Source organism: Anas acuta, chromosome 1, assembly GCF_963932015.1.
Source record: "Anas acuta chromosome 1, bAnaAcu1.1, whole genome shotgun sequence".
Lineage (NCBI taxonomy): Eukaryota > Metazoa > Chordata > Aves > Anseriformes > Anatidae > Anas > Anas acuta.
In genome coordinates, this window is record NC_088979.1 from 146,711,425 (window position 1) to 146,735,038 (window position 23,614).

Sequence of the window (23,614 nt, forward strand, 5' to 3'; positions counted from 1 at the left end):
TAGTGTTTGTGGCTCACCCTGTTCACACAATCATTTCCTCTTGGTTGATAATCTTTTCTTCCCTCCCTCAAAATGGCCTAAAAACATTTCCTCTTTTTACCTTTTCCAGCAATTCTGCTTTACTTAAAAACAATAAAAATATATATATTAAAAAAAATTAAATCTTTCACATTGGAAGCCTTATCTCTTTACAGCCAAATGCTTTAAGGTCAGGTGAATGCAGGGAACTGAAAGTGTTCAGTAAATGTCAACAGCTGGGGCTATTCAGAATTGCCCCAGGAAACTGGGCTCCCATTTCTTATTAGAAGACTTTGTGAGGACTTCATCTCTAGTTCTTGGACCTTTAAATTTGTTGCTGTTTGTTAATATATAATATGAAAATGCTTTTTTATTTAAGTGTTTTAAAATTCCAGCAAAACCACTGACAGAAGCTATCTATGTTTTTCCCTAATTTTGGTTTTCAGTAACACTGTATCATATTTCTGAGTAGCTTCCCTTCTTCAAAATTGTTGGCCCCTGAACTATTTGTAACTTCTCAGGATAAACGTTTGTCTATCCTATTAAATGCTGCAAGTTTGAATTCTTAACTGCCATCCTCTCTGCGCTTTCAACAGATAAAGGTCTGTGAGTGACAAGAAATATAACCTCAAGTGAAAAGAACCAGGCAAAAGGCGTTACATAGGGCTTGCATATAGTAGCAAGTGCTAAATCTTAAGATTTTTACTCTGTCTTTAATTCAGCTGCTTCCTTAGGAGATGTCTCATTCTGGTCAAGAATCTTAGAATTTCATCCTGCAGAAATAGGTAAGAAAATAGGTTTTCAGACTATTTCTTGCAAATTTATACACCCACAAATTAAAGCACTTAAGAAATGATAGAAAAAATATTTTTTTTTTTCCTTGGAGTATGCCTTAAAAGTTTTATTATATTATGCAAATTGCAGTATCTATCTCTCTCTATATATATATAAAAGATACGTTATGAAATAAATCAAGGCGTTGTGATTTTCTAAGTATTCAGAATTAGGGATACTGCATCCTCACTTTTTTTCTTGTTGATTTGAAAATGCAGATACGTGAATTTTATCTCATTTTATTGTTGGTACATTCCCTTGCATTCTAAAAGTAACTGAAATGAGGCCAGTTAACTGTATCCATTACATGCCTTGTCATGGGATACAGAAAGGATAAAATAATGTAAAAATAACTTTTTGTCTTCTCATTCTTGATTCAAATGTAAAATATTTACCAGTTCATTAGAATTTATCTTCTTTCTTACTTTTTTTTTTTTTTTTTTCCAGCAATTGCTCCTATTTTCTGAAGAGTTGGAAGTAAATGTCTCAAGCACACAAGAACAACTCTTTTTTGCCAAGTCTCTTAAAGTCCATAGTGTCTCCCCACCCTTTGGTGGACTCTCTTGTCATTACTTTTTTTTTTTTTTAATTTATAGTAGTTTTATAAGAATGAAGAAGATTACCGGGTTTTAATTAAGCAAATTTAGGTATGGCTATAGTGATGGTTTTTACGTAAATTATTGGATTCTGCTATTTGACATTCTTCATATGAAATTTGAAATAACACTTTTTTTAACAAACATAGTCTTATTTTCAAAAAACACTTAAGTAAATGGTTAAATTCCTTTTTTTTTTTTTTTTTTTTTTCCTTTTTCTTTTGCCTATGTGTTTATGAGCTTTGCTAACGTGGGGAATGTGATGACAGTATTATTCATATAATTTCTTTTGTCAGCTACACAGTTCTCCATATCTGTCTTGCATCAATCACGCTAAGCCAAAATCTGTGATTTCTAATAAGTAAAGTTCTTGACTGTGCAAGAAGTTTTGCTCAATTTAAGACCTGAAGCATTTGGCCTGTATTTTTTCCTGTATTAAAGAACCTCATCATGTTTACATGAAGTAAACCCAGTATTCTTTTCTTTTCTACTGGTTTTCCTTTCCAGGATCCCCTTTCCTCTAAGACACCTGGCATGTAAAATTGGCTGACTGGAGTTTTGCAGAGTGCATGAGTCTTGGAATGAAACTCCAAAGCTCAGTGCCATATCATGAGTGTGTTTTTCATAATGTCAGGAAGGATGAATTTCCAGTTTATTCTTGTGCACAGACTCAAGATTTTTCTTTTAACAGTGCCTTGACCAGTTGTCATGTGTAGGATATAAACCTCTAATTGGTAATGTAGACAGAGCAATCACTTGTTCAATTATTCAGTCTCAAAACAATACCCCAAAACTGAAATGGTTGCTTTTTTCTCTGAACTGAATGACATGAATGCATTCAGAATTACTGCAGTGGATTTTTTCCACAGTTATGTTTATACTTACCTGTTATAAGGTTGGTGGACTGTAGAAATGCTTGCTTTGCAGAATAATAATATCTTTTTTGTAAAACTAACAAAGCCAAACTGCAGTCAACCAAAGGACATTCTTTACTTTCATTAGTATCAAAAGTTCCCATTGATCATGTTAGATTTTTCATAGGGTTCTTATGCAGGCTTATAGCTGGGCTATTTTTAGTTTTCTATTAGGAAAAAAATGTACATTTGAAATATTCAGAGCTGCTGTCACCTAATGTACATTGCACATCCAAGTGGTATTATTCTGTTAGTCAGACTTGCATTACATTTGAGCTGTCATACATTCAGCTATACTGAAGTCAGGGAGCTGCAGCTCCTATCAAAACTCTCTTGAGGTTCTGTGTCTGTCATATTAGACATTCAGGTGAGTGCCAAATTCACTGAAGCTAACAGAGCTGAATATATTGAGGCTACAATTGCTGCAACAAGTTAAGTGAAGTAAAGCTACAGAGCAAGTGGGAGTAGAGGGGACCAAAATAAGAAGGTAGAGCTGTAAGCAAGCAAGCAGAGAAAAATTTGTTCAAATCAATGAGAGGAACCAAATGTGGTGTGCTTAAGCTTCCTTCGACATAGTCTGGTCAGTCATCCCTGGTATATACTTTCCCCATGCATCAGTTTCTCCCTGATATCACTGTACCTCTTTCTTGTTCGCAGCAACCTGATATTTTCTATTATTTAGTTTCCCACTCCACTGGTTTATTTCACTTTCCTTTCCTGTCTGTTTTTCCTTTATTCTACATTATGCAAAAATTAAAAAGCTTTTGGCTGCTTCACATCCATTGGATCTCCAAGGGGAGAAACAAGATGATTTTTTTCCAATCGACAACAAATGTAACAGTGAAGTACCCTTCTAGCTGCAAATATATTTACTCTGGCACTGTGATAAGTGTGTTTAAACTTTTAGGATTTCCATTGCTATGAAGGTGAAGAACTTGCATTGATTTCTGTGTTATTGAAAGGCGACAAGCACTTAAAAACAATATTTTAGAGACCAGAACTTTTTGCATGCTGAGCGTAGACTTGAGTGCTTTCTGAGAATTTGCACTGGTGACTGAACCCAAATTAATATTTGCCATAGAAAAAATACTGAATGAAGCTGAAATCTGTGCCTCTTTCAAATTTCAGCTACAGCTTCAGCACAAAGAAAATTGTTCCTTGTTTGTCAGATATAAATTAAGGCTTACTATGTTACATTTCACTACAGTTCAGAGCAACATTTTTTAAAGATTTGAAGAAAGTTAATGTACAGTTCCTGGTATGTTGTTTTAATTAGCATATAACGTATCTTCATCAGGAAACTGTATAAGTAGTTGAATAAATCTTGTTTGCTAAAGATGATTTTTTTTTTTTTTTATTGTATCATTAAATCTATGTGTAAAGTATTAGAACACTTTTTTTCTTCAGTGTGGTCTTTTTGTATTAGTATGTGAGAAATTCCTCAGTGGCGGAGTTATAATTTTGGTTCCAAAGCATCATGCTACACAAGTGATGAGGCTTTCTAAATTGCTATATCAGGAGGCTTGTCATGATTTCTCCATCCTAGATTTTGTGCTAATAGGAAGGTTAAACAATAATATTTAAAATAGTTGTCATGTTTTTCTCAAACTTTGAGTAGATATTTACAAAGTAATTTATCATTTCCAGAGTACCAGAGAACATATTCTCACATATCAAGTGACTTTTTTGTAAATTTGGAATCAGTACAACTGTAAAAACTAATCAGATGGCAGGCCAGGATCCTGTGAGATTCACAGAGGATGTAAGAATTTTAACAGGATATAGCGTATGGCTGGCTTGATGTATAAAGGAATTAGAAAACATTTACCATCAACATTTAAAAACTATGATAATCATCTTCCATACATATGTTGTAGATTTTAAAAGATTTGTCTCATTTAATTGTAGACATTTAGATGTTCGTGCTGCTTCTGTTGACAGTAAAAAGAAGAATCTCAGTGGGAAAGTTCATCCTATGTACAGCAGGACAAAATGATGATACTTTCAGAGACTTTTTAGGCATCTTCTGTTGCATACAGAGAAGGCCTGGAAAGTGAAATTATCAATGCTGACATGTAGGTGAAAGGTATAAGTTTGAATTCACAGAGGAGAGATATGGAAATTTCTTGTAAATTCCTCTCTCTATTTTCTCTCTAGTGAGTCAAGTAGATGCTAATATAAAGCTAAAAGTTATTGTTAGCAGAAATGGATCCTAATATAGAAATCAGAAATTACTTCAGTCTCCCATAGTGTCTCAAATTCTAGAGTTGGAGGTGTACATTTTCTAATATGGATGGCCAAAATTACTACTTTAAACCCAGAGCTCTAATTTGGCATTTAGAGATTTCCCTGGATCTGCAGCATTTGTCTTTGAGTTCACATTATGAATTAGCTCCTCTGTATGATCTAGAACATCAAAATGAGATTTTTAAAACTTCTTTTTTATCACCTGAAAATGATGATTTGTCAATACATAAACTACACACATAATACTTCATGTCAAAATGTTTTTTTGAATGACAAATTAAATTCTTGAAATGTTCCATACTATATTTTCCATATGTAAGATTGGGGCAGTAGTCTGATTCTTATTTATTTTATTTATTTATTTATTTTAAGTAAGAAAATGTGCACTATAATTTTTTACTTATGAATCTGATCTTCTTCAGATTTTTAATTTAATGTGAGAAAAAGTTTTCCTTCAGTCAATAATCAGATGCTTACATGTTTTTACATTGCTTTCTCCCTAACACAATATGTAAACAGACAAGTCATTTTCAGGGCTTTAAAATGATCAAAATCTTATTCCTTTTCTGAGGAAAGTGCATGATAAACAATTGACACATGAATTTTGTGTATCATCTTTTTCCTGTTCAAAAACTGTCCAAGTCTCATTTGATTAAGCATAAAAAACCTTTGTGAATGCCAGTAAGAGTATGGATGAATATTCAGTTTTTTTTTTTTTATTTCTGTTTGTATCTTGATACATTATTAAATTGTCTGTTAGTCTTCTTATATGAATATAGGTTTATTCTCCATAGACTTAAGGAGTTGTTTTCATGCTGAGATTTTTTTAAGCATTTCGTTTTTCAATTAAAGTTGGAAACTTTAGTCAGATAGTAATTTAGTGCATACTTTTTAGAGACTGTTTGTCTGTGGCAACCTTCTCTTTTCTCCTTCATAATTACATTGCAAAACTTACCAACCACGTTGTGATTAGAAGAGGGGTCTCAGCAGTGATTCACAAAGTATTTGTTTGTTATCTTCTTGAATTAGCCTGTTTTTCTGGTTTTGACTGTTTTAAAGCTTTTACCCTTTTGCTGAATGGTAATATCTATAGTGTAGCCCTACTGAAAGAACAAGTGTTGAGAAATACGGGGTAGTTGCCGATTCCTCCCAATTCAATGTCACTTGTCTGCTTACATGATGTAAATTCTTAATTCTTATTATCTAGCCATTGATTTCTCAAGAGATTATTAAAGAGAGATACCAAGCCCCTTTACCACCTCTTGTGGTAGCTGAATGTTTTACCAGGAGACCAATGAGGCTATGTTTTTGCAGAAGAGTAATAAAAGTTAACCTGCTCACGAATATCTACATAACCTAGATTTCAGTCCAAAGAGCTGCATAGAAGAGTTTACAGTGTTCAAAAAAGAACAATGACTCTTTTTGTTTGGAGGACTTTTTAAGAAGTCTGTGATAAATTAAGATTAACACTATGTAGTGCTTTCAATATGGCTTCCACAATAATGTCAGAACACTAGTTTTGGAGCCTCCACCAATTGGAGACTTCCAGGCCTAACTTTAAAATTGGTATGCTGAAAGTTGCATAAATATATTCCATATATATATAGACATGATGTGCTTACATAACACTATGTTCAAATGAATGTAATGGCTTAATTTTTCTTTGAAGTTACTTTGAAAAGTATGGGTTAATTTATCTAAGTATTTTAGTACACAGGTTAAACTCTTTATTGACAAAGTTGAATCAGCGGCTTCAAGCTACTGAAACACAATATAATATTAAAGAAGAAGGTAGCAAATTTATGTGTATGAAGTAGCATTGTCCCATAATATATAATAGATAATCTGTATGTAACTAGAAAGGGATGTCATAAACATTTCAAAGACCTTGATATTACTTCCTATTGATTTTAGTAAGTTTATCATCAGAGCTATCTTACATATGAGGCTTTATTTCCCAAGTCTAGAATAATGGAATACCTGTAACAAGATACTTGTTTTTAACAGACTTGGAATTCTCAAATGCTGCACTTGGTTCTGTTATATTTTTGAACAAATTAACTAGAATTTTGTCCTTCACTTTCCTCTGATGCAAAATGAAGATAATTCTGCTTCATTTTCTTCTGAAAAACAATCTGAGATGTTCCTTAAGTAGAAAGAATTATTCATTCATGATCTCATAACGTAATTATCTGTGCTAGTTGCTGTCATTTTTTTTATGTTATGTTCAAATTATATGGCATACCACCTTGATAATAAGTTCAGTCTTCAGTAATCTGAGGCACCACATGACACTTTTCTAAACTGAGAGTTTTAGAGGGGCTTTCATCGTAGGGTATTATGTAATTACTGTTATGTTTCAGCTTTTACAATTTTGCACGTGGTCTTTCAGTTTCCTGAAACTTTTGAGGTTAACATTTTTCTTTCTTTCTTTTTTTTTTTTTCCTCTTTTCTCTTCCCATGTATTATCTCTAGTTATATGTAACTAGATTATGTAACTACATTAGAGATTATGTTTTCATGTAATGTCCTTTTAAAATAGAAGGGATACAGCACTGGCTATTTTCTTCTCATTGCTTTTATTGCCAGGCCTTAGCTCTTTACAGTCATGGTCCATGAAAGTTTGAAATGTGTACACTTAAACTGGACAAGTAATAGCTGTTCCTGTGTTAGGGGGCAAGCTGGATAGGAAAGAATCCTCCCTATTATTAGAAATTCTTGAAGAATGTTTTTATCCAAATTTTGAACAGAATATTTTAGAGTGGGATAGACATTCCAAATGCAAGTTACATTTGATTCATTGCATTGTTGACCTGATAGATTTATGAACCTTTCAAAGTTTTATCTTACATTACATTTTTACCAGCTTTTTGTGCAGTGCAGTATTCCTCACCTACATAAGCTTGTGCTTATGTAAGTCCATGTAATTCTAAAAAACTGATAAATTTTACAGTTGCTTGAGTTAATCTCCCCAAAATTCAGAATCTGTTAATCAGTAAGAAAACAGGATCAGGTTAATGGGATTATGTTTTCATGTAATGTCCTTTTAAAATAGAAGGAACACAGCACTGGCTATTTTCTTCTCATTGCTTTTATTGCCAGGCCTTAGCTCTTTACAGTCATGGTCCATGAAAGTTTGAAATGTTTTCATAATACAAAAATATTGTCACTTTCAATTTGTTAACTAGATACTCTTGGGTACGAGAACTTTATGAGCTTGCCTGAAGTAATGAGAAATTTGTGGTGGAAAAAGAGCAGAACCCTTTATAACTTAATGAAGTGTTCATATCCCAAAACTCCAGCAATTTTCAGGAATACTGTTCCAGATCTTATTAGCTGATTGCCTTCAAAGAAAAGGTATGTGTGCTTGCTTTTGCCACACACTGTAGAGAGAATGGGAAAAATCCTGTGCAATTGAATGTAGTAAGACCTGTGGACCACTTGTACTATGCAGGTAGTTAAGAAAAAGTGGAGAATATATTTGTGAAGAGGATGGAAGGAAAACATTGTGCCTTCTTGCTCTGGTAATTTTCCTTTGCCTGCAGGGAAGTTGAAGTTAGAGGTAGCTGGAAGTAGTTCTAAGTGATGATAATGCTAGGAGTATCTAAATCGAAGTAAATTCTTAGATGCTCTTGATTGTTACCATTTCAAATGCTTGAGGGAATTTAAGGAACAACAATAACAAATCAGAAAGAAATCAAAGATCCTGGAGAAGCACCATAGTGGCATGGGTTAAACACTGATTTGCTAATCAGGGTACCAGGGTCAATCTGATACTTGGAGGCTGAATGATACTGGGGAAGTTGTTCTGTCCAACCAAAATAGAATTAAAACATTGCCATTCATTTCCCCCATTTGAGGATTCTTTGGAAATTTTCAGCTTTAAGTGAATAAATTATTGTTTTTATCTGCTGCTGGGAAGCTTGAAGGAGTAGTGAGCACTGCAAAGGGGAGGACAAAGCTTCTTCCTCATGACCTAGACTTACTGTCTCAAGCAGAAGCCAGATAGCATGGAAAATACTCTCTCGAGAGATTCTCTGTATGTATAATTACTAGAGCATAAGGGATGGGGAAAGAATGTTTGGCACTAACAATTTTTTGTACAAAGAAACATGCGCAGTCATGAATCAACATTTGAAAAAGAGAGAAATAAGGTGCTTACAGTACCAATGAATGCTTGAGATGTGCCCAAAGGGATGGTTTTAGAAGAAGATACATAACAAATTACATTTTCTGAGGTAATAAATTGCCAATACATTGGAAAAGTGCTTTCAGATGAAACATTAACTACACACTTACAGAATATTCTTATCTCAGATATGTTGTATTAGCTAAATGGGATTATAAGGTATCTTCTAGGAGGCTAACTTTAATAAATGGCATTGGCAGCTGCTTCATTAAGACAGTCACCTGAAAATCATACTTTGTCAAAAAATCCAGCTGTGTAAAAAAATTAAGTCTGTCCGTTTTTAGGAGGCAGTGCAAAAACGTTTCCCTGTAAAAATCCTCTTTCAAAAAACAGAGGAAATACATGGAATAGATGTTTTTTGCATTAGATAAGAGAAAAAAGGAAGAAGTAAAGGAGCAGGGAAAAGAAGTAGGGCAGCATACATAAGAATGATAACTAGGAAAATAAAATCAAATAAAGGAATTTACACCCTGACATGGCAAAGAATTGAAAGTTATGTGAAATATAGGAAGCATGAAGTTTATACTTTGTTATTAATTTGAAAGACATACAGCAATTTAAAGTTCTTAAATAAAATGAGGCTTAAATATGCCTCTTATTAAATATGATTGAAAAACCTTAGTGAAGGAAGTAAAAAGAGAAGCAAGAGAGAGCAAAAGCATAAAGAATAAAACACAGTTGCATAGGTTTCTGTTGAAGTAGCTAAAGGCATATTATGCATTAATGAATAAATATATACCTGTATAATATAATAGATTATATTATAGATATCTATTATATTATAATAGCTAAAATATAGGAGTAGACTTACAATACATGACATGGACAAAGACTCATGAAGGTATAATATCATTTTCATAATATAGGTTTTATTAAGGAGAAACATTGATTTAAATGACAAATTTCTTGTCTCACTGGAGTCCTTGGGTAGTGATAGGGTTAGTACACTGCAAGTTCAGCTATTAAGTTACCTTGTATCTGTGGTTACAGACAGCATGGACACTGACATAGAAAGAGCATAAAGTGAAACTTTATGGAGGAGGAGATGTTCTAATATTAACTGAAGCTGTTGGTGTTTTGGCTGGCATATCAATAAAAAGTTTGTATTTGACCTAAGTTTAAAAACTGCATAAAAAATTCATGCTTTTTGGATAGAAAAAGAACAGCAGGAAATGTGTTTAACAGTAAGTTGTATTTGCAGAAAAAGCTAATTCAAGTGTTTTGTCTGAAGTCAATTGCTTGTTTATTGATTACTGAAACAATAATGGGATGTGCTTAATAAACCAGTATAGGACTGTGTTCAGCATGCTAAATTACCAAAAAATTTACTGACTGATTTGGCTTTAAGAGCCAGGAATGAGTTATGTCTACTAAAAAATATTTGAAGCTGGGAAGTACCAGCAATGATAATGATATACAGATGAAGATCTGCAGGAAAGGCAAAAATAATATAAAGTCTTTTCAGAAAACCAAGGATTAGAAGAACATGAAATTAAGAAATGTATCTCTGTAGCATAGTGTGAATAAAGATTCTGAAGTCAAGAGTATACAAACATAGGTAACAGACCAATGTAATGTGAACTAGAATACAAATTTTGGATGTGATGGAAACATAAACTATTTGAAAGAATTAAAGAAAATAGATATCTGAATTGACAACACCTAGGCCAAAATTGTACAAAAATCAAGAACTTTCTTTGAGCTTATTAATGGAGGAAAAAATAAATTTCCCTGCTCTATATGCTTTTAACATAAAAGACCTGCAAGTGATTAGCAGTATTGTGATGTGTTGTACTTCCCTCACCTGTAATCCAAAGTGGGATCTGGATACCACCCTGTATAATGTTTTAAGTCTTAAAAGCCTTGATTTTATTAAGTCTTTAAGCCTTGATCTTATTGAGAGGCTCAGGAAATGCTTAACGGTGTAGTATCAGGAACCCCAAAAATGCTGACTTTTTTTTTTTTTTTTTTTTCCCAAAATTGCAAGATAATTGCAATATGTGTAGAAGGGAAATCTGATTTGATTCCATTTTCAGCCTGAAGGGTTTGACACACTTCTTGACATAGTTGACATAGTGCCCAACTCTGGGCAGACTTAACCAGGGATGCCACCCACTAGATTAGGTTGCCCAGGGCCTCCTCCACCATGGTCTTGAACACCTCCAGGGATGGAGCATCCACAGCTTCCCCGGGCAGCCTGTGCCAGTGCCTTTTCCTGCTTCTATTGAAGCAGGTCACTATGTAGCAAGAATACATGTATGATATATGGAAGAGAAGGGAAAAAAATAATACAAACAAAAGCAAAAAGAATGAATAAATCTTAGAGAATAGAGTACATTCTGAGGAGAGTATTGGGGGGCCTGATGGCTGGTGCAAAGACAGTACATTTTAATTGAAATGGTTAATTTAATTTATGGTAAATTCAATTTAATTGAAATGGTTGTTGTATTAAAGGTTAAGACCAAACACTCCCCAAACAAACAAAACTAAGCCTGTGGTAATCTGGAAATCCTGCTTTCATCTTTGTTTTATCTCAGTTTGACTAATGCTTCTCTTCCTGTTCTAATCAGTTGCTTCTCTACATTTTGGTTGTCAAAATATAGACATGACATTTGACTTCTTTTCAGAAAGACTGCATAAAATCTGTGTGCCACTGATATGTAGCACACCATGTGCAAGCTGTTACAAATGTTAATAGCTCGTCACCCTCTCAGTTGGTAAAACATACTTCTCAGAGGTAGCTACTTTTCACTGAGATGAAAGGTTTAGAATCATTACTAATCAACGTAATCTAGATATTTAACAGAGACATAGTAAGTAAAAACATAAATTCTTAAGCCACAATTAAGGTAATTTATGTATAAAGATATTTTAAACCAACCAACACTAAGACAGTAAGGGAAAAAAACTCAAGTAGCTGAATAAACTTTCCCAAGGAAAAAAAAAATCAGTTTAAATTTACATACACAATATCGACTTTATACTAGTAAAATATGAATTTCTTCCATGACATTTTAAACAGCTGCTATTGATAGTCCTAATTCTTACTAAGCTTCCGGAAGTCCTCTTGCCTCTAAGTAGCAATTGATTTGTAGATTGGTTTTTATCCTTAGCTGTGATCCAAAACCAGTTTCAATTTTGGGAGATAAATAAGATAATTCCCCAGTAAGCCAATAACCAAACCTGGTTAATCTGCAAGAGCTCTGTAATCAAATGTTCTATAAATTAAATTACCTGTATCTGAGGAAATGCACAATTGGAGAAAAGAGCTGGCCGCTAAGGCTTTGATTTGTGTGAATTATTAGTCATTGCTTCAACATTTTCTTAATCCCTGTGGAGTGTTTTTATTTTGGTTGTGTTAACATTGACATACAGTCATATTTATTAACAAGTACATGCTGTTCATGCAGGATTGGAAACTTGTGGTAATGTATGCAATACATACATTTAAAAATTATTTAATTTGTGATTAAGTTTATATACAGATGGATTTTTAAATTGTTTCTTAGCCATGTTGCCAAATCTATAAATTGCTGTGGCCTCTGTATCTCATTATCAGACAGCAAGAATTAAAATACGTTTATTATTGTTGGGTGAATATTTTTTCACTGAAATCTCCATACGTTTCTCAAGTACTATGAACGACAATGTGGGTTTAAAAATTATTGGCTGTGAATATTTGAATATAAAATAGAGAATTTTGTGTGAAAGGTATTACTTTAGGGGTTGTGGACTTACAGAATGTGTACTTAGATAATAGGACAGCTACTGTGCCAGTAGGGTAACAATATAAGAATATGGGAAATCAGAGTGAAGATAAGATAGGGAAAGCAGTCCAGGAAACTGTTTCACACTGTAGCCAAACTGAATGTCCAGGGAAAAACACTAGAAGAAGGCAATATGTAGTGAAACTTTCCTACCCTTGATTTTTTTATAATTCAGGGACTTCCTGAGCCAGAGGCTTTTCTGTGTGTGTCTTATTTGCATTTGTAGTGGTTAGGCTGTCCACAAGCCTCCCAGAACCATGAGTCTACTAGCAGAATATCTGTGGGTGAAACATTACCCACAACAAAAGAAAGAAGACAGAATTATGGAGTACTTAAGCCAAATGGAGATACCCAAGCACTTGTGCCAGATGGGATACATACAAGGGAGTTATGTAGTATTGTTGTGAGGTTGCTCTCCATCATATTAGAAAGGTCATGACAGTTGTGGGAGACATTTGATGACTGAAAAAAAAAAAGCAAATATTGCACCCATCTGAGACAACCAAGACCTGGGGAGCTCAGGTTGGCGTCACTCCCAGGGAAAGTTACAGAAAAAATCTTGGAAGCTGTTTTCATGCACATGAAGGATATGAAGATGACTGGGAACAGGTAGCATTTATCAAGGCAACCTGATTGCTTTAATATTGCCATAAACTTAGTGTTCTTACAGTTTACCCCTTTTCTGTCTAGGCAAATTTGAATAGCATGGGCCCTGGAAACAGATAGCAGCAGGATTACACATACGGTCCCCCTCCACCACTGACTGGCCAGTTTTCCTACTTTCTTTCTCTCTCTGTCTCTCCCCCTATCCCTCTCTTTTTAAGTTAGTAGTGTGCATATATGAACTTATATGAATATCCCTCTCATTCCATGACAGCTTAGTGTTTATAAAATCTTTTGAGGCAGGACCTCATTTACAAGTATTTTTTAAATCCAAGATCACTCTGCATGCTTGTTCTTTCTTCTACAGAACTCCCAGCAGATTTGAGGCATAACTTCACAACAATCATCTTCCTTTTTCTGCAAGATGCCATATAATATTTATTCACATACCTCCAGATTACATTCTTGAGAACAGCTGAACTGACAGAGATATAAGGCATACTTTAGTACCCCCTTGGAAATCTTTGAAAGATTCAGTATATGTTACCTAGTTCTCATATATCAAGGAGCTTTTGAATAAGTGGCTATGTACATGTGTTCAGATACCATTTTTTTCCTGTTCATTCATGACCTTTCATTTTGCCTATAGATTCCATAATTCCTTCTGGTGACACTTTATTTTTTCAAGGCTCTTGAGCCACCATTTAACTTTCTATGTCAGTTCTATCTTGGTAGTGAAGCCTGCTCATTCTGTTAGGTGTGTCCTGGTTTTGGTGTATTTTGAGAATTGAAATGTCAGAGATGTCAGAGAAGAAAAAAGAAAACTAAATTACTGCAAAATCTATGTGGTGGAGGAATTTTCAAGACATTTTTTATTAACCATAATCCTTTATTAGACCTCACAGAGGTGTAAGCTATACATACAAATACATTAGAAAGATACCCTCTTAACAGTAATGCTTCACATTTTGGACCTGATACCAAGAGGGCTGCAAACATTTCAGTACATTCTACAAACCAAAGGGTGCATTAGCCTTTATGTATACAGAGTGACAAAGCCCTTTACTGAAATCAAAGTAGATAAAAGTGAAAATCAGTCAACTACCTCTTCCAACCTTTACCTACCATAAAAGCATATAAAAGCCTTTAAAAGCATGAATACACTATTATTTATGGAGCAGAGTTTAGTGTTGTAGACAGCTTGTAGAGAGAGGGGAAGAGAGTCATCAAGATGGCATTACATGAACTGCAAACTAGCAAAAATTCTTGATAATTTTTTATATTTGTACATATTAGGAGCTCTGTTTTTTTGATTTATTGGTCATTACTAGAAAAGCTTTTAAGTGCTAAATGGGGAGAATAGCGCAACAAAGACATTGTTGAGGTATTTGGGGGATTCTGCAACACAATGATGTTACATACACAGTATGAAATATTATTTGTCATCAAGTAGTGACATTGTATTATGAGTAAGCACAAGAAAATAAAAAAGAAAGAATAAATCCAGTTAGAACTTTAATAGAGAGTTTAAATTGGTTTTAGTTAATGAACACTTAACACTTGTCACTGTTTGGTGATAATGACTTGAAATGTTAATAGTAGCATTATTCAGTAGTGAAATCAGAAATTCATGTATCCACATTCATGCTTGCATCATGGAAACCCCAGTTTTAGTCAGGATACCAGCTGAAGCCCAACAGTGAAGAAAGTGGGGATAGTTAATATTTCTATTTGGAAGGGTTACGTCCAGAAAAATAAGTGCTATAGTTCATTTAGCACTTTTGCATGTCTTATGCAAATAATTTGGTAGGAGAAAAAGCCCATGTATGATATCATTATCAGCAGCAGGTGGTGCTGCTTCTTCTAGTTTAATTGTTTCCTAAAATCCTGAGGATTGATAAACATGTTTAATATTCAACCCAAAGATTCCAAGCATTATGAAACTAAAATGGCACAATCACATTCTGATAAAAGCAACATGAAATATCAGACTACAGATAAAGTCGTTCAGAATATTATGAAGTATCAGTATGCTTTCAGTGGAGCACTTTATGACTGTTGTTTGGTGAGACAATTTAATCAGGCAACTATTATGATTATACAACTTTAACAATATATATTTTTTTCATCTTGCACTGGATTTCTATAGAATTCATTCAAACTAATTCTGTAGAAATGTTTATGAATCAAAAGGTAAGTTTTATCTACTGTATCATGCAGTGTAGCTTGCATGTGCTTTATTATATTCAAACTTGTCTCTATGTGGAAATAGTGAAGAGTATTATATTTCTTATATAGTATTTATTTCAAGTTGATTTGAAATTCTAATCTAAAATTAAAAAATAATAATAAAAAAGGAAAACAAAAAAAAAAAAGTGGAATTCATCCTGTGCAGGAAAGAAGGCCATTGTGCCTTACATTGATAGCACTTTAGTCTACTGGTCTTGGATTCTTTGCCTTTGATCATCACTGAAGTGGACTTTTTCATACCACAAAATTGGTTAATGACAATAAACCAGGAAAAATGGAACATTCATTTGATTTTAAAATGTACAAAGTTACATATTTCACTACAAAACACAAATTTCATGAAATCAATTGTAATTATAGTTATCTGGTTAAACCTTTCTTTAATACAAGAGAACATGAAGCATGATCCTATTTACCAAGATAGAAGGCAGTTGTTTTTGTTCATCAGGTATTTTGTTGTTGCTTCTCAGGCAATGAGATGGTAGTAACGAATGTAAAATACAGTAAGGTAGAATGTCTTTGATTTAATTAAAAAATGGTTCATACCTTTAAAAGGTGAAAAACTAAAATAAAATATCAACCAACCATATTTATGCTGTTTCTTAAGAACATGTATCAAGTGTGAATGTAAATATTGTAAATGGGTGTATATAATATTTTTTTGTGGGAAAGAATATTTAGCAGCAGAAGTATGTTCATGATTTTATGACTATTGTGAGCCAAGGTGGCAAAATAAAAAGTTATTGAAGAGATATCAAAATAGTTACAAAAATTTGAATACAGGAATTTACAGTACTAAGTCTTTTCCACTTCTCAAATATTTAAGGGTAATACAGGGAGACATGTTCTACTTACAAAGAGTATCTAATTGACAACTAAATAATTGAAGTCATGTTATTAAATGTCAGAAATCTTCATTCTTCTCTGTTTGTATTACCCATTATTATTACTTTGAAGGGATGCTTATACTTCAATAATCTCACTTAACAGAAGTGAGATTTCATTCTTGAGAAGAATGAAATAAAATTCCTAAGTCTATATTTTCAAAATAAAGTACTCAGAGTTTGTATTTTACATCCATACTCAAACAGATTAATAGATTTGCATGATGACAGCAGAGAAGTGTCTTAAAATCAGGTGTGAAAAACAAATATAGGATCTAACTTGTAACACCCATATTACGCAATGTTCTTCTCTTCTAAAATTAGATTCCAATTGGATTATTGAATATAATCCATAAGTAATGTGTGAAAAACAATAAATTCAACTTCTGCATGAGAGGAAAAAGAGGAAAAGCATAATAGACATGCACACACACATGCACATACACATACATTATAACAATTTATATATATATACATATATATAAATATACATATATATATATACACACATACACACACATTTTATGCAACTAATGTAAGATTTCCTAATGTAATATAAGCATCAGAGAGGTCCTTCTTGTTTTGGTCTCTGCTAGACTGGTATCTCTTTACTGTACTATATGTAATCAAGTTTCAGATATTCTTATAACACCCTTCATGTAAAAAAAAAAAAAAAAAAAAAAAAAAAAAAGATTTATATATCAGATACTGTGCGTTTGGACAGTTTAAGTCCAGTAGAATATTACAATGCCGTGACAAGCAAAATGTATAGTGTAAGTTTAGAATGAGTAAAAGCTTTGTGTTAATGACTTTTTTCCTCTTTTAAAACTGAATCTTAATCCAGTTACTTTTTGTAATGCTACTTCCACACATGAATTGGATAATTAGTAATCCCATGAAGGCAAATTCTTTATTTTTCGTGGATTGTACCCAAGTGGAAAAATCTTAATCACTTGAAGGCCTCATCTCCTCCTCCTTACCCCTGCCCCCCAAAATCAAAACAAAGTGAAGCAAAGCAAAACACCCCCCCTAAACAAACAGACAAACAATAAAACTTATTTTGCAATAGTGTTTTAACAAGATTTGCTGGGGGACGGGGAGGGACGAATTAATGTTGGTTTTGTATAGAAGTTTGGCATTTGGAAGACTTGCTTTTACTGAACAGTATCCTTAAAAGAGGGACCAGTATAGGTTGAGTCCCCAAATAAATTATTAGTATTCCTTTTCAGACTAAAAATAAAACATTTTAAATATATTGATTATACCTTCATCAGAACATCAGTATTCTATCTAGCCTATAGGTTCCAAGAATCTCTATTTGGGCTTAACTTACTATCATTTAAAACAAAACAAAACAAAACAATGAAATGTGTAATTTTGCACATTAAGATGTTCATAGTGACCACATAAACTTAAAAAAAAAAAAAAATAAAATTCACAGACTGTTAGCCATATATTTCAACTTTTTCTCACAATTTGAAACTGGTGAGAATTAAAAATAACATCAGTTTCACGTTAGGAACATTTTGTTCTTCATTCTTTGTCAACATCAAATGCATTTCTTTGTCCTATTTTTTTTTAAGAATATTTACTTTTGGGGGCATGCCATGAATGAGAAGGTAATCAAGTATAAAGAAAAACTTGTGCTCAATGAAAATCTTGACTGTATCATGCCACTGACTTTAAGCCAAACTCAACACTGATTTCACTCTAGAGTGTGGCTTAAAAATCTTTGGTACAATACAGGATATCCAGTAGTCTGAACAGGCTTTCATTCATATCCATTGTTCCCTGACTTTAAATGCTTTTCTTCATCTGTATTTCAGACTTGGAGTAAAGATTCAGAACTGCATTTCAAGTCTATGAATTTTTGTGGCATTTTGACTTTGTGGCATTATTCCTGCCCCATCTCCATTAAGATTTCTTTGCCATTTTCAAGTGATAAAAAGTTGAAAAGTTATGGCTAGTTGTATTTCTATTTTAATAACCATATCTATATAATTGTAATTTTCATACATTAAAAAAATATTTATGCTTTCTTTTATATTTTAGTCAAGTACTTTCTTAAACAAAACAATAGCACCACTTTGGCATTTTTGGCCAAATCAGTAAAAGGTAAAGCAAATATGCATACGCTTTTCTGAACTTGTCTTATCATGCACTTGCTTGTTAAAACAGAGCCGAGAAGACACGGTGCTTGCTTGGCCTAAAATCTTCCTTAATCAACATCCTTGATGCTAACTCAAAAAGCAGTTTATGGCGCAACTGGAAACTACTTACGAATGGAATTTACTTCTGTAAAGAAAGCTTACCACTAATTTACTTGTTTATCTCAGAAAAGGTATTGGGAATGTAATCTGTCTCAGAAAAAATATAGCTACTTTACTATATGTACAGGGACCAAAAGCAGTATCCCATTATTTGATTTTCTTTTCTTTCATTAAATGGTACAAATCAGACTCATAAAAGTCTTTCACACATGTGTACGTGTACATTTACAGGAGAATATAGAATTTATTCACTTGCCATTGAAACACTTAATGATTAATTATGGTTACTATGGAGACAAGGCTCATATTTTGCTATCTTGATGAAAAATATACATTAACTTCAGTGGGTTTAGATGTGAAGTCCATTTTGATCTAACTGAAAATAATGAAGCTTAATTCACTTTTTTTTTTTTTTTTTTAACTTCTGCACATTAGCAACATTCTGTGTGATAATTGGAGTTTTATGTCAATTCTAGAATGCAAAAATCTGTGACTTCTGTCATGTTTTACATGACATGGAAGGATGGCCAGTGGGATTTTCTTTATCACTTAAGTGATTTATGAGAATAAATTGTATCCAGTGGGAGCCCTGTTCCTAAATAACTGGAGTGCTTTTGAAAATCCAGCTGAACCCATCAATTTCTCTAATTAAGAAGTTTTTCAAGTCAGGCTACTTGTACATTTGGGAGGGAGATGTTTTGGCTCATATTTCAACTTCTTTAAGTAGAGGATTTATTGAGATTATTAAGATCATGCAGCCCCTTTCTTTCACACTGATTGGTATATCATGTGCTCACTGCCATATGACTGGAGAATTCTCATGCAAGTATGCATTTTCCATCTATGCATTCTCACCTCTACAGTGGTAGATTTAGTGTCCATTTTGTGATTTTTTATTTTTTATCTTCTAGCAATGCCAAGTGTTGGTTTTGAAGTTTCATTTGAAGCTATTCATTATTTGCTGTTGTTTCCTTCAATAATTGTAATTTGTTTAGATGGTTGTCAAATTCTGATGTCAGGTATTGCTATGAAAGACATTCTCAATGGAGATACATGATGGCATGAATGTGATTGCATGAATCTCAGGATGAGAACAAAATTTGGGTTAATTTACAGGAATTAAATGGCAAATAGCTATAGCTATTCAGAAAATCTTCTTAACATTGCATAAGCAAAAAGTTACCTATGAAGAAATTTTCCACCACAGAGATCTGAAAATTGCTTTTTGTGCTCATGGCTTTCCTCCCTCCTCCTCACAGAACTTCAGAACAGGTAGGGACAGAAGGAGTCAAGGCACACAAAATGGAAGTATGTATTATGTTTGTGACTTCAAAATAATGTGTTATTCTTAGAATGCGTTTAAGAATTCTTAACAGCTATTGAAATTAAAACCACTTCCCTCTCCATCCCTCCCACCAAAAAAAAATGTCTGTTAAGGGCTGTGATAGGTATCAGAATTGTTACCTCCTTGTATTGAATTGGTAGTAAATAATTTAGGTTACCGTTCCCACCTACTTCTCTGTACCTTCTTCCTTTTTTCAACATACCTATCTCAGTCAGTGACAGCTGTGGCAGATTCTTTTTATTCATTTACTGTTCTGCTTTTACAATGTGATAGCAGCCTATTGTGCATATAAACATGCATTTCACAGAAAGTAGAGGGCTTAAAGAATTACACAGGAATACATTGCACTTTTCTTGGAAAAAATATGAAACCCAGATTTCCTAAGGGAATAAAATGGGAACAAGCAAATAATTTGTTAGACTTTTAAGACCTAAATTTTTTATGTTTCACAAGAAACTATTAAAGAGCTGTAAAACATACAACCTACAGAAATTCTTCTCATTTGTATTTTAATCAATTCAGTCATCTACTCCCTTGCATGTAGTAGAAGGTTAGGCAAGTTTGAGCCTTTGAAGAGAAATATTGCCTTTACAGATCTGATCTAACATCTCCCTAATTGCTTCCTTTATACATTATTCTCTATGCCTTCTTTAGAGCTGACAAAGGGATTCTTCTTCCCTTGTCTGAGCTTGCTTGTGTGCAGGGTGGTGAGATGGAAGAAGTCATGTGGAACCATGCACAGGATGGAGCCATGCATTCTTCCCTGCCTCCTCTTCCTTTCTCACATACAGATTTTTGTTGTTCACCCTGGGACACTGTTGGCTATCTATCCACCTTTATTGCATGGCTAACCTAGCTATGAATTGATTTACAAAAGTGGGGCATAGGAAACAGTACTATTCAAGTTAGAAACAGTGCATTACATACCAAGGTTTTATGACAGAGATTATCTGGAAATATGTATGTGTCTCCTGTAAGAATGCATGAAATGCTAGCTTAAGTAGCAGTCTGAAGGATGTTATGGTTCATGTCTTCTTGAAGACTTTCAACACTAATTTTGTGATTAGATTAGCTTTTTCTGATTTACAGAGAGATGCAGTGGCCTAATTAACAGTCAATTCAGTCACATCAGATTTTGGGAAGAACTGAAATGGTAAAGAACATGATTAACCTTCTGTTACTTTTGAAGAGAATGCTGGTATTTGAGAAAGATTTAGGCCCTGGCACACTACACTTTGAAGTCATTTGAGGACTGTTTTATCATCTTCTCTGACCCTAGTCATCTATAATTCTGTTCATATAACTGTAAGAGAAAACACTACCATTTAAACATCTAAAAGGAAAAAAGCAAAATATCTTTTTTTCTTTTTTTTTTTTCTTTTTTTTTTTTTTTTTAAGACGGGAAAGTTATTTTCATATTGGAATCTAAAGCCATTTTAGTTCATTTAAATGAATATTCTTAAAACTATTTTTTTTTTTTTATTATTCTTTGGCTTCATATTTCCATATTTGCTTTTACCTATTACCGTTTTGGCCAGACCCTTTCATATAACAAACTATAAAATAGCACCGTTGTACTATAAAACAGAGATTTTTACATACTGTTTGATATATGTGTATTACTGATATGCTAAATTTTACATACTGCATTATATGGAGGAAGAAAGAAGTTACCTATACTGTTGCAAATAATTACCTGGAAGAATCATTAATGGTTTGAGAGCCTATGTATGCTTTAACTGCTTTTAAAATCTTTTGTCTCACAAATTGCAATTAACTGCATCTTTGCAAGAGAAAGAAAAATAAAACTGTATTAAAACAAATGTATTTATAACCCATATTCTGTCAAAATGCCACAGATGGAATTAATGGATGTTTAAAACTGTATATGTTACCTTACTGCTGCTGTTACTGGGAATGTCAAACTGTGCAAATATGAAGGGGTAGACAAACAATGTTATCAGACACTGTAAAACAAACAGCCTGTTGCTTGTATAGAAGTGCAAATAAAAAAAACACCACTTAGACAAGGCTGATGAATGACTCCAGCAGCCAGTGTTCATAGGTTAATTTAGTGCAATTGGATCCATCAAAGGCCCATAAATTTGTAGGCTTTTGAGGGGCACAGGACTTTAAGAGATTTTGTGCAGGACATTTAAAACAGGTTAACAAACAGTAATATATCAACCACAGAATATGTTAGCTCTGGGCTGGTTAAAATGTTCTGTTCTCTAAAAGACTTAATATTGGAATGTTTAGTTGCATTGTTCACTGGGAGAATGCCCATTGGTTGAGATTGCATCAAGCTTTTTAACCATAGTTTTTTTTTTTTAAGTCTTCTGATGTTTAACAAATAATTTATTTACAGCAAAGTATCCTGCAGATGGCACATTCATTCTTCATTCTTGTGGATGGCATGTTCTTACATTCTGTAGTTTCTGTTTCCTGTGTTCCCTCTACTTGTATTCTTCAAATGCACTTCCTGAAGATGTAAAAGAAAAGAAAAAAAAAATTATTCCAGATGGGTTTAAATTTTCTGTATTCTGAATGACCACACAACATAGATTAGTGAGAAAACAGTTATCCTGGTTATCCTGAATGCAATGCTGGAGTTATTAGAGCCCTTCTGCCAGTTCACAGAGAACTTGACTATACAAAATTTCTGTACTCTCATTTCCCCATTCTTCTAGGCATAAACATCTTGATTGGTGTCATTGTTGATTTGAGTAGTTACAACATTAACTATATTTTGCATAGTAAGGGTATACAGAGAAACCTTACCATACCGAAACCGTTACTTTGGAGCATTTTGGAAGAGGAAATCTCTTCATACTGGAATCTGGATGGGCTTAGATATGCAGTAGGTACCAAAAATTCTCTTTCTTTTAGAACAACGATATTTGAAAAAGGAGGATGCATAGGGGCCAGGGAAGTTTAAATTTGCAACTACAGGATTTATGGATCCTCCTGGGCTTTGGTACCTAGTGAGTAGAGGTTTTCAAAATTGCTGAGTGGGACTGTTACCTACATGTTGCATAAACTGCGTATTAGATGTGTAAGGTTTCTGTTGGATAAGGCCTTCAGTGGGGTAAAAAGTGTGGGTTCATTGCAGGATCTGCAGCCAAATCAGTTGTATTTTCATAACCAGAGTGATGTGTCAGGCAAATCAAGAGGGCTTTGGAATGAACAATGCCCTCATTTCACTCTTTCCATACACAGGCCAGGTTCCAGAAACACTGAACATTGCAATATACATCTTTAGGTTTGATTTTCTCATTTACCATGCTGGTAAATATTAGCTGGACTCAAATCTTTTCCCATTATGTACCAGACTAGAGGCAGAATTAGCAAGTGACTCTCCATATTTATAGTCCTCATCAGAAGTAAAATTTTTGGTTAACAGAAATTATTAAAAGTCTGTTGTCCTTAAAAATAAATAAATAAATAAATAAAAAGACATACATAAAAAATCTCCCTGAGAAAGGCTTCTGTTGCTCTACCACTGTATTGTCTTCTATTTTAGCTGTAGAAAAAGAAATGTAATCTCCTCTAAACTTTTAAAAGTATTGGAAATATTATCTGCTTTTCCAATAGACAGAAGGAAGATGGGAGCTGATTTGGTGTATTATGGTAGCTTGTTTTTGTTGTTTTTTTAATGATTCCTATATACAATATTCTATATACAAGTTTTCCATTG

At 33.5% G+C, this 23,614-nt stretch overlaps 1 protein-coding gene and 2 long non-coding RNA genes across 5 annotated transcripts in view; 2 read left to right on the forward strand and 1 right to left on the reverse strand.

Moving 5' to 3' along the window:
• Positions 1-262: 262 nt before the first annotated feature.
• Positions 263-1,916, forward strand: LOC137850259 (uncharacterized). The gene is made up of 3 exons (XR_011092408.1): positions 263-620; positions 741-803; positions 1,300-1,916. It is a non-coding gene; the product is annotated as an uncharacterized lncRNA (long non-coding RNA).
• A 12,120-nt stretch (positions 1,917-14,036) lies between these two features.
• Positions 14,037-23,614, reverse strand: part of IGF1 (insulin like growth factor 1) — a 59,071-nt gene continuing 49,493 nt past the window's right edge. Inside the window, exon 4 of the mRNA XM_068664051.1 lies at positions 14,037-22,399. Coding sequence (XP_068520152.1) covers positions 22,340-22,399 — 60 coding nt within the window. The 3' untranslated portion in view covers positions 14,037-22,339. The remainder of the gene's footprint in view (positions 22,400-23,614) is intronic.
• LOC137846234 (uncharacterized) overlaps positions 15,221-23,614 on the forward strand; it is a 110,555-nt gene continuing 102,161 nt past the window's right edge. For 2 of the 3 annotated variants that reach the window (XR_011090429.1, XR_011090428.1), the window contains exon 1: positions 15,221-15,361. This is a non-coding gene — a long non-coding RNA (uncharacterized lncRNA). The remainder of the gene's footprint in view (positions 15,362-23,614) is intronic. The other variant, XR_011090430.1, reaches the window with a different exon arrangement.